Source organism: Mesoplodon bidens, assembly GCF_964165515.1.
Source record: "Mesoplodon bidens genome assembly, chromosome: 9".
In the NCBI taxonomy this organism is placed as follows: domain Eukaryota; kingdom Metazoa; phylum Chordata; class Mammalia; order Artiodactyla; family Ziphiidae; genus Mesoplodon; species Mesoplodon bidens.
In genome coordinates, this window is record NC_138166.1 from 89,868,597 (window position 1) to 89,881,249 (window position 12,653).

Genomic DNA, 12,653 nt, shown 5'->3' on the forward strand with positions numbered 1-12,653 from the left:
TATGGCTCGCGGGCTTTAGAGCGCAGGCTCAGTAGTTGTGGCGCGCGGGCTTAGTTGCTCTGTGGCATGTGGGATCCTCCCGGACCAGGGCTCGAACCCGTGTCCCTTGCATTGGCAGGCGGATTCTTAACTACTGCACCACCAGGGGAGCCTGTTTTAGCTTATTTTAAATGTTCATGTTTGTTTTGTATTTCAATATTTGTTTAGATTTATTCACATACTGACTTCTTGCGTACCTCCTTCAGTCTTCACCTCTGGGTCTCACTTGTTTCTTCCTGAAAGCTCATCCAACTCTTCACTCGTCTGTTCCTCAAGGGTACTGACCACTTCTGGGCTTCAAGCTGCCTTGGATCAACTCCTACCTTTCGCAACGGTCCTCTCTTGCTCGTGTTTGGGAATGTTTTCTTCAGCTTCATCCCGCCTGCTTTCTGTCTCTCAAGGCTTCATTATAATTTCTTGTCTAATGAACCCTGCTGTCCTATGGTCTAAAACAGATGTTCATTCATTCATTTTAAAAACATCTTTTCTGTCATCAGAGGGCAAAAAGGGGATACCATGGCATGTGCTCAGACCTCAGTCTTCAAGTGGAAGTCCCACAAGTGTTGATCGCTACATTTTTTTTCATTCATGAACGTATCAATTAAAAATCAGGCCAAATATCTTTTACCTGCAGAAATATACATAATCATTTCTCATAGCTATCCCTGACAGTAAGTCTGAAAGCCACTCTCAAGTAGTAGAAAGAACATGGGTTTTTGAGTCATATAACTTGGAGCAAATCTTGATTTCATTATATTCTGTTAGACTTCAGGTAGTTATTTAACCTCCTCAAGACAGATGGTCACCTCATCCATAAAATGGAGATGATTATACTTATGTATTTGGAGATTATATAAACAAAGATTATATTGAGTTTTAAAATTTATTATTTTGGCTTTTTTCCTATGCTAATGGTATACCAGTGGAATAATGTAGTCGACCCTTGAACAGTGTGGGCGGGGGTGTGTGTGTGTTAAGGGCACTGATCCTCTGTGCAGTTGAAAATTCACTTGTAACTTACAGTCGGCCTTTCATATCTGCAGTTCCTCCACATTTGTGGATTCAACCAACCATGCATCGTGCAGTATATGCAGCATTTACTACTGAATAAAATCTGTGTGTAAGTGGACTGGTTCAATACAAACCTTTGTTGTTCATGGATCAGTTGTATATTAGAGATGTCAACGAATCTGGAAAACTTCTAAACTACATACTTTTAAAATGAATTAATAGTAACTGATAAAGATTCTACTTTATTCTACTAAAGACAGAATAAACCAGATTTCATAATACAAACATTGACTGCACTTTAAAAAAGTGCACTGGAATAGCCTTATTTTAGCAATTAAGGATTTTTTAAAGAGCACAATTTCCCCCTCAAAAATTTGGTTAACAGAACTATAGGGTACACATTAAAGGAGCTTATGCAAAAATAAAATCGAAGTAATTAATTTTGAAAAAAGAACTAAATTTTATCAAAAAGGTAAAAAAAACAAAACACCTTTCATCTAAAATCAATAACAGCTCTACATGGTTACAAATGATCTGCCATCAATACAGCCATCTCTGAATGTCACTTGTTTAGCTACAAAAATTAAGGATCAGACACAAATGAAAGAATATTATGGGCACAAGTAAAATTAAAAAACTACTTAAAAGTCAGGAAACTCAACTTATAACCAGTAATTCATCAACACAGCACATATTTATAAAGACCCTTCTGGGATAACATATCAGGGGCCTAATGTACATTCAAATCAAGCCAGCTTTTCAGGAACTTATTTAATGTAGAAGATTCTTTAACAGTGGAATCTTATAGCCACAAGGTCTCGGTCACCTAGAGCATCATGTTTTGGGAATAAGAAATATGGAACAATGGTTTTGGCTCTCTCTATCATAAGAATAATTACATCTTGTTCTGTTTGTCCTAGGAGGAAAGAGAGGCTTATCAGAAAGAAATACAGTTCTGATCTACAGTTTGAGATCTGGCTAGGAGGGAGGAGCTTGCTTAGGGGCATTTCATTTAGTAAATGACCAGAGCCCTAAGCTAAAAAGGATCCCATGGAGTTTTTTATTTTCAGAGAAGAAAACCCTTGGCTAGATAGAAAAGGTCAGGGAAAGAGGGAGAAAGAAGGGGAAGGAAGGAACCATTCATTTCTTGTTTGTTTTTATTCTGACTTATGAATTTATTAATTTGTAATTGAGATATAGCTGACATATAATACTATTAGTTTGAAGGTATGCAACATAATGATTTGATATGTTTATATACTGTGAAATGATTACCACAATAAGTTTAATTAATATCACCTCACATAGTTTAAAAATTTTTTTCCTTTGATGAGAACTTCAAAGATCTACCCTATTAGCAACTTTCAAATATATCAATAATACAGTATTAACTGTTTCTTTTGCGCTACACTTAGCAGATAGATTGAGGCCAGGGGAATTAAATCAACACTGAGGAAGAGAGCTGAGAAATATCCAAAAGGCAGTCAGATGCTGGTCACTTGGCTTATGCCCATGGACAAGCTGTGCCTCGACCGTAGACCTATGTGAGTCAACACCATCTCTGTAATGCTTAAGCCTGTCTAAGCTGGGTTTAGTTACTTGCAATACAGAGTCCTAACCAATAAAATACTGAAATTATAAAACTCTTTCATGAAATGTAAATTAATATCTGTAGCCTGCGACAACCAGTTTTTAACATAATATGCAAAAATATTCCCCCAGGGATGAAATTATCCAGTAGTTTTCAAAGGTACTTTTTAATCTTTTCATGGGTGCTGTGGAGGAATAGACAGTAAGGAGAAAGACAGTGGCTGGAAATCTTTGTGAATACATCCTACCACAGATTTGGATCCATTACAGTGGCAAAGAATAATATCCCCCTTTATTTTGGCTTTTCATATCAGTACGGTGTATAATATGGAAAAACTCTTGTTGCCATATGCCAAAACCTCCCAACCCCTCCCCCGCCCCAAACTTTCAAAAACCACCACCAGCACACATTTAAAGGAATCCAGTAGTTGTGTTTAACATGAAGGTATGGGTAAACCCCCTAGTTTTAGAGGACCTGAATTAACTGCTTTCAGACAGTATCTTTGAAAAGTTGTCAATAGAGTGTTGAGACAAATGTGCTACTTTCTCAATGTTCTCCAAATCTTACTGAAGTTGAATCTATGAAGCATAAAATCCTCTTTAGTTTTAGAGGTAATAAAAGCTACTATTTATTGAGTACTTATTATGTGTCAGATACTGTGGCAAAACGCTTCATATACATTTACTCATTTAATTTCTAATTCTTTCTTGCTTCTTTTAGCAGGGCTTATTTTAAAATTCCAAATGAAATGTTATGAACAGCACTTTCCAGAGTATGGCCATGAAATGATAACCTTGGGATTGATACTGGTGCCTTATTTTATGAAGATTTCTTATCTTCCAAGATTTGCAGGTCCCATCTCATACACCTAGAATGGTTGCAACTGACTGGTTAATTTCTGAGGCTGGACATTGAACTTCATATAACAGCTTGTAATAGCAAAGGTAAAACACTGGAAAACTCCAAATTTACCATGATCTCAATCACATCAAGAAACCAGATGACTTGGAAAGCCCTTACAGCAATCTGCCTCTAATAATCTTGCTCAGTACGTACTACAGAAAATGAAGTTTATACAAATTTCAAACCAGCGTTACTCAAAGCACGGTATGTGAATATGGTACCAGTCTGCAAACTGTTACTAGCATGGGACAACATTTTCTATATTACTAATTATTAACTACAATGCCTAGTTTGGCTAACTTTTTTTAAATAGCAAGATATTTAAATAGCAAGATATTCTTGATGAAGGAGACTGTTGACTTATTTTCTAGCCCAACCTCTTTACCCACCATGAACTGGTAACAAACAGCTTGTGGACCAGCTGTTTTGAGCAACATTGCTCTCGACCTCAATTTTGGATATTACCTCTAATTGTTCTGTCCCTGATGCCACACAAAATTTAAGTAAATTAACAACCAAATACTTAGCTTAAACAGTTACATAGTAATGGAAAAAGCAATAAAAATCAGCAATTGACCTCACCTTTGACAGAAGCAATTTCACACAGGAAACATGACCTTCATAGACGGCAGACAGAAGAGGTGTAATATGATGTTTATCTGGAGCCTATGAAATAATAGAGATATACATCACCTCATCCATTTTTCATTTATTCCTTCTTTCTAGATCTAATTAGGGAATGCTCATAAATATTTCAAAATCAATGTTTACCCATTTTTAGCCTCTTAGGAGCTGCTAGAGGCCCAAGCCCACAAGCAGTTTCTCCTTGGGAGTCAGCCTAGTGAAACAGATGGAGCAGGGCTTTGACCCCATCTCAAATCTGGGCTCTGCCACTTACTGCATGACTAATTACTTAACCTCTCTGAGCCTCAACTCCACATTACTGTAGATGTGCCAATGAGGTGCAGGAAGGGAATCTCGAGAGGGGTGGAACATAGCCAATGAAGAGGTAAAAGATTGCCACCATTGGGCCACGTGACGTGGTAACCCCTGAGATGTGAAAAGTTCATCTCACTTGCTGTCATGGTTACTTAAACATTTTTCTAAAGCTCTGAAATGCAGTAGCTACAAAAGGGAAGAGTTAAGAGATGACTGCTGTCTGACTTTTGTCCAAAAATCCAGTTTAGATTTCTCATATGACTGCAGAGTCCTATGCTCCATTGGGTGATACCAATTTGCCACCTACAGATAGTGCTAACTCTCACATTGCTTTAGAACTTGAAAAGGAAACATCTACCCCCCAGTTTTATGAGTCTAAAAAAAAAAAAAATCAATTTGTTCTGCTTATTTAAAAAATCACAACCATGTATTTCTAAGTTACAGAAATTTGGTATAATTTCAGACTATATTTTTACTTCATATGAGGTTTCCACCAGTAACTATTTTATAAATCTACAGAAAACAATTACCCAAAAGCATACAACAAGAATTTTTTCTAGAATGACAATGTTCTTTACATACATTAATATCTGCTCCTTTCAGCAGCAGAAATTCCAGGATTTCAAGCTGCCCACAATCTGCTGCATAATGAAGAGGCTTCCTTCCACCTTCTAGTGTCCGGTTGACGTCTTCTCCCTTATAAAAGAAGCCAAATGAAAACAATATTCATAAGGATGGTAGACTAAGAAGGGAAATGAGGCACCTGCTATTTTTACTTTCTTAAAGCTGCAAGGGTTTCATGAAAGAATTACATTTCTTGCAAAGTGAAATAGGTAGCCAAGAACTTAAATTTCCGTACAAATAGAACACAGTATGACAGCAATTCAAATCATGATTAGTCAAGCTGAAAACAATAAAAAAATGCTAAATGTAATGAAATCTATTATTGTGCTCTATTTCTAAGGAGTTCAATCAGCACGATGTCAAGATGTGGCCACCAAAGACTGATGAGTTCAAATACTTAGATTTTACACAGGTCATATGACATGTATTTTAATACTCCAGAAAAAGCATCACTGCTTTGATGGAGGCAGACATCATCATCACAAGGTAATGAGTATGAGCTATTAAGAATTCATTTCATTCATTCAGCATTTAAGCGCTATTGTATGGCCGGCTCTGTGCACAGAGGGGACAAGAGTGAGCAAAATCAGAAATGGCTGCTGACTGCATGGAGCTTACCATCCAGTGTGGGAGGCAGATTTTAATCAAATAATCACATGACTAAACATAATGGAGATAACAATACCTACATCTAATGGAGTTGTGGTGAGGGTTAAACTAGATGATCCATGTAGAGCACTTAAGATATTATAGCTAATATAGCTAATATTAATAGAAATATGATTAGCTATTAGTATAAGTTATCTATGTACATATGAGATATACTCAAATTCTGAATGAAATCCATTACTCAGTCTTTTCTTTTTAATGTTAAGGGTCACTATAAAGATAATGCATCAGCTTTTCAAACAATGAAGTTATTAAATTCAAACAATTTGAAATCTTTAAATATATAGAGATATTTTTTTTTTCCATTAAGGAAAAAGTTTAACTCCAGGGTTTTACATCCTCCAGTAAGTATCAGAATGAGCTATATCATCTTACTTATTATTCAAGGGCTGGTACTTTAAAAAAAAAAAAAAAAAAAAAAAAAAAGCATTCCAAGAGGTGAGATCCCCTGCCTGTTACAACAATCAGAGGAGGCATCAGAGCTTTAAGTCAGGAAATGAAATTACACATAGTGTTCCCGAGTTCCAGGCCAGATGTATATTTCAAATATATTGTCTCTGTGGAGGATCAAGAATTTCATCAAAAATAATTGTCCTCTTTTGAATTACTCAATGATAAAACAACCCTTTTCTGTTCAGAGTACTTGAGTAATTCACAGCAGTAACTTCTAATGGGTTGTTTATTCAAGTCAACATGTGATATTTACAGTAAAATAGAGCCTCTTATAAAGTATATGAATATAGAAGGAAGGTGTATAACATGCTTAAGATCAACGAAGGCTGGGTTAGAGCTCCAATTCTACCAGTCAGTTGTAGGACCTTAGACTAGTTACTTTCTAAATCTTTGTTTTCTTATCTGTAAAATGGGACTAAAAATAAACCTCACTGGGTTTTAGTGTATCATCAAATGAGATAATCCATGTAAAGTATCTAACACACTACCTCACAGGGTAATATGTTTAATAGAGGTTAAGTATTATTGCTGTGGATTCCTAATGTTGGTTTATATTGGTTCTAAAAGATTATCCAAAATTAGGTTAATGCAGGTTTCTGCATAATGGTTGAAATACAAAGATATGATTTATTATAATATACTTTATATTCAGAAACAAATTTAAACGTAAGGGCGACTTGGTGTACCACCTTAGTCTTTATTCACAACTGCAGAAATGTGAGGCTTTGAGGCAGAGATACTCCTTCAAATGATTTGGATGAAACTCGTTTTCCTTTCATTATTACTTCCTTTCCATTATTTACATTAACTGGAGAGGATTAACTGGATAGGTCTTTTCAGTGAAACAAAGTAAAGAAATAACTGCAGTAAGTATTCAATAAGATAGCTCTGTCAAAAAGATATTTTCCTGAGTCAAAATATGCAATATCTTTCTTCCTTACTTAGTACAAGCATGCAAAATGCATATGAAGAGGAACTGTTGTGAGTTTAAACTTTCTCCTTTATCCCTGCAGACGCTGCCTTACAATTCTTGTTTTAGCAGACAAAAATGACAATACCGGAAAGGCTTTGTGTGAATGACAGGAAAGAAAGGATTTTCTTCTGCAGGCCTTTGCAAAAGCAGTACTTACTGAGAAATTTATAGTACTAAATGCCTGTACTGGAAAAGTAGAAAGGCCTCAAATCAGCCATCTTTGTACTTCTACCTTAAGAAACTAGGGGGAGAAATGACATATGGAAATCTCTGTACCTTGTTCAGTTTTGCTGTGAACCTAAAAAATGCTCTAAAAAATAGTCTATTAAAAAATTCAAAATAAGCAGAAATCAATGAAATGAAAACAGGACAATAATAGAAATCAAAAGCTGATTCTCTGAGATCAATACAACTGATAAATCTCTAGCCAGAATGATCGGGAAAAAAAAAAATGAAGACAGAAAGTGCTAATATCAGACTTTACAGACTATCTTCCCACAAAGAAACTCCCATGCCCCAGATGGCTACACTGGTAAATTTTTACCAAACATTTAAGGAAAAAAGAGTAATACCAATTCTACATACTCTTCCAGAAAATAGAAAGCACCCAAACTCATTCTATGGGGTGAGCATTACTCTGATTCTAAAACGAGACAAAGACTTACAAGAAAAGAACACCACAGGCTAATGTCCCTCACGAACACAAATTCTAAACAAAATTTGAGCAAACTGAATCCAACAATATATAGAAAGTATAATAAACCATGACCAAGTAGTGTTGACCCCAGGAATACAAGGTTGGTTGAATATTTGAAAAAGTCAGTCAACATAATTCACTATTTTAACATCTAAACAAAGAAAAATCATATAATCATCTCAAAAAGTATCTGACAAAATCCAACATCCTTTACTGATAAAAACTCAGTAAACTAGGAAAAGGAGGACACTTCCCTGGCCTAATAAGGGGCTTCTACAAAAAAAGTACAATTAACATCATACTTAATTTGTGACAGATAGAATGCTTTTCTCCTAAGATCAGGAACAAGACAAGATGTCAGTTTCTACCTTCTATTCCACACTGTGCTGGAGCTTCTAACCAGTGCAACTAGGGAACAAACAAACAAACCCCATCTCTTTTGAAAAGGAAGCAGTATAACTGTCTTTATTTGCAGATGGTGTGATTGTCTCTGTAGAAAGTCCAATGGAATTTACCAAAGAGCTACTAGAACTAATAAGTAATTTTAGCAATGCCGAAGGACAAAAGATCAATATACCAAATCAACTGCATTTTTATATAGCACTAGCAATTAATAATTGCAAATCAAAACTAAAACCAATATTATTTACAATAGCATACAAATTTATGAAATACTTAGTAAGTCTAACAAAAAATGTACAATATCTATATACTGAAAACTACCAAACACTGTTGAGAGAAATCAGAGGATCTAAATAAATAAATGGAGAGATACACAGCATGTTCATGGATTGGGAGACTCAATACTGTAAAGATGTCAATTTTCCACAGATTGATGTATAGATTCAATGCAATACCAGTTAAAACCTTAGCAGGCTTTTTAAAAAGAAATTGACAGGACTTCCCCGGTGGCGCAGGGGTTAAGAATCCACCTGCCAATGCAGGGGACAAGGTTCGAGCCCTGGTCCAGGAAGATCCCACATGCCGTGGAGCAACTAAGCCCATGTGCCACAACTACTGAGCTTGCGCTCTAGAGCCTGCGAGCCACAACTACTGAGCCCGCGCGCCTAGAGCCCGTGCTCTGCAACAAGAGAAGCCATGGCAGTGAGAAGCCCGCGCACTGCAACAAAGAGTAGCCCCGCTCTCCGCAACTAGAGAAAGCCTGTGCACAGCAACAAAGACCCAACACAGCCAAAAATAATAAATAAAATAAAAAATTTAAAAAGAAATTGACAAACTGACCCTAAATTTCATATGGAAATACAATCTATAACAGCCCAAACAACTTTGAAAAGAAAGAACAATTTGGAGGGCCAACACTACCTGATTTCAAGAATTATTAAAAACTGCAGTAATCAAGAAAGCATGGTATTGGCATAAAATTATAAAATATTCAAACATATATACTGATAGAAAGCAGATTAGTGGTTGCTTATTTGAGGGTAACAGAAGGGAGGGACTACAAAGGGGCACTTGAGGGTAATGAAATCTACCAGTCATTATCTGGACTACGGTGATGGTTTCATGATTGTATATGTGTCAAAACTTATCAAATTGCACTCTTTAAATATCTGCAGTTTCTTGCATTTCAATTACACCTCAGTAACACAGATTTTACTAAATCAAATCTCTGTGGCTCTAATTCTTGTAAAATGAGATGCTAACAAATCAATATTTGAAGTAGAATAGGTGTAGGAATGACTAACAGTACCTTCATGGGAGACTTTAAAGAGCAAAAGCTATTTGAGGTCAAGTTCCTTCATTGTTAGTGCTGAATGAAAAGCTCTTGACCTCTGTAGCCAACAAACTACATGGAACAAGAAGTTTTAAAGTGGGATAAGAGTGGATCGATACTACTAGCTGGGTGGGCTTTAGAGATCAAAACAATTGTCTGGATTGCTGGAAAAAACCTCTTACTCGGCACCCCCAACTTCCAGCCCCATTATGCCTACCCCATCCTTTACTCTGCAGCTACAGGGATCTTGCTAAACACAAAATGTGGTCACATTATTCCCCTTTTAAAAGTACTCTGATGACCACCCATTGCTCCTAGAGAATAGGTCTGAACAACTAAACACGGTTTACAAGACTTGGAGTGACCTATATCCAGTGATTACCTTTCCAGCTTTAATTCTCACAGCATTCCTCCCCACTGTCCTCTGTTCAGTTAATTCCTACTAATTCTTTAGAATCAAGCTTTAATCAAACTTCCTCTGGAAAGTCATCTTTTAACTACTGCAACTTTGAGCCATACCACCTTCACAGGGGTGCCCAAAGCACCTTGTATTTCCCTGTCACATTCTACTTAACCTGCCTCTGTCTGAATCCTCTGTGAACACAGGTCAGGTATCATGTCACTATTATTTACTTTGGCAGCTCCAGTGCCTAGTATACTTTCTGACACATACTAAATTTTACATAATAGAAGCTTTTAGACTGAACAAATGGTGAAATTGCTCAAGCAACAGACTTGGAAGTAAGTCATCTTCTATTTCAAGCAAATACTGATAATACATTAGCTATCCAGTAACAGCAGCAGTTACTTGAGATCAGTGGTATATTTACTGATGTAGGGGTTTGAATGACAATTTCACCAGCTTTCCAGCAGTCTGGATGGGTGGTTACTTCAGTAGTGGTGGTGAAATAGGGAAGGAAGGTAGTGCTCTATCTAGTTCCTTTCTCCTCACCCTTGGCATTAGTGAGTTACATCAGAAGAGAGGATGTTAGACACCTATTCTGTAATCTTCATTCTAACTTCATGAAACATTACCAGCTACAGAGAAAAATTTAACCCTAATTTTGTCTCCCAGATTCTGCAGATAGAAGAGAGAGATGCACAATTTCAACAGGTCCCTTAGCATTACATGACAATCTTACCATGTTGCTTTTTATCTTGCTTTTCTTACCTTCCACAGCGGCTATTTTAAATCTCTTTCATTTTTTATAAGCCTCCTGCTTCCTTTTTATTCTCAGCAGATAACCTCATATCCTTCTTCTAACAGAAAACTGTCTTCAGACATTAACTTCCTCCCGAGCTTCTCTCTACCACGCCTTCCTGCAACTGACAAATCCTTTCCTATCTAAAGCCAATCCTTCACCTAAGTTTTGGATATCACCCTTTCTTGTTTTCTTAAACTTACTTCTTTATTTATCCCTTTTCTTGCCTGTGTTTTCAGCCTCTCCTGCTGTACTGGCTCCTTCTCATCAGAATATGCCATTCGCAACTCTTCGGCTAAAAGCGCAAACAGCAACACAAAAAACTATCCTTAGACCTGATATTCACCTTTTAGTTACTATTCTCTTTCCTCCCTTTCATGGCTGAACTTGCCAAAAGCATTGTCTATATTTGCTATCTCCAGTTTCTCACTTCTTGTTCTAATCTGGCTTCCACCCTCAATACTATACCATAGCCATTTTTGCTGAGGTCAAAGACCTCCACGTTGCGAAATGCAAAGGTTATCTCTTAGTCCTCACCTTAACTGACCTCCCAACAGTGACAAAGTTATTCACTCCTTCCTTTTTAAACACTCTCTCTTCCCTTGACTTCAGGGACACCACATTATTGTAGTTTTCCTCCTGCTCTCTGACTATTCCTTCGTTGTTTCCTCTTCTGACTTGTCCACTTCTACTAGATGTTTAAAACAAAATTTTGAAATCCTGGTTATGAATTCAGATTATCATCATATATTTATAATTCAAACAGTTGCTAAAAATTGGTTAGCCTTATAGTCTTGTAATAGTATCTTTATAGGAATACCTTGATTACAGAATTTGGGGGGATTTCCTTAGTGACAAAGTTTATGTGTTTTTAAAGACATCATCATGCAGTAATATCACGTGTCACAGAGTTGGGCAGGAATAAATTCTCACCATGATATGGGTGTAAATAACCAGGGAGGTGACAAATAACTCTGCACACAGCTTCTATTTGCCATATACAGTTCAAGTAAAGCAGGCTGACAAATCTAACTTGTCATCACATCCAGGCTTGTCTAGCTTCACCTTTCCCTTTTTAGCAAGAATAATTTAACCAGTTTCATTTTAATCTCCTTCCTGTCATTGCAATATGAAGCCTGCTGGTTGTTAAATACGCAAAAGATTTTTATTACATTAAAATTGTACTTTTTACCATATTTTTCTTGTACCAAGAAAGTTGTTTTGACGCTATTTTTATTTTTTTCTAAATATGATATATTCCAGATATGTTATATATGTATATATATGTAATATTGGAGATATGAAATAATACTGTTTCATGATATTTTCTGGTGAGTAGTGTAAATTAATATACTCTATCCAGAACCACTACGGTGGCCATGAATGAATGAATGCTTTAGGATGTGTTGATTCTTGATGTGCCTCAATAATGACATTATTGGCATTGGAGAAAGCTGGTCATGTTTTTTTACTTCTCAAGTACCAGTGCTCTAAATAACCATAAGCCTCAGCTATACTGATAAATTCTCTTGTCTGACTAGAAATGTATTGGTACAGTGATCTAGTTCTATCTTTAATATCAATAAATCAACTAGCATTTACTGAGAAACCATGTTCCTAGCCTTGTGCTAGGCATGCTAAGGGTACAAGAAAGTGGAATTGTGGGTCTCTGCCCACAAGAACTTTACTCTTCACTATTAACTAATCTGACAAAATATGTATGAATTCCTATCTGTTATCTATCTATCTATCTAATACACTCACAAAAATATAAAATAACCTACCCTAACTCTCTACCCAGTACTTCTCAAACTTTT

At 36.4% G+C, this 12,653-nt stretch overlaps 1 protein-coding gene across 1 annotated transcript in view; it reads right to left on the reverse strand.

The window, feature by feature from the left end:
* MTPN (myotrophin) overlaps positions 1–12,653 on the reverse strand; it is a 59,972-nt gene that overhangs the window by 16,849 nt on the left and 30,470 nt on the right. The window contains exons 2-3 of the mRNA XM_081243827.1: positions 5,066–5,179; positions 4,127–4,210 (exon numbers count right to left, since the gene is read on the reverse strand). Coding sequence (XP_081099953.1) covers positions 4,127–4,210; positions 5,066–5,179 — 198 coding nt within the window. The remainder of the gene's footprint in view (positions 1–4,126; positions 4,211–5,065; positions 5,180–12,653) is intronic.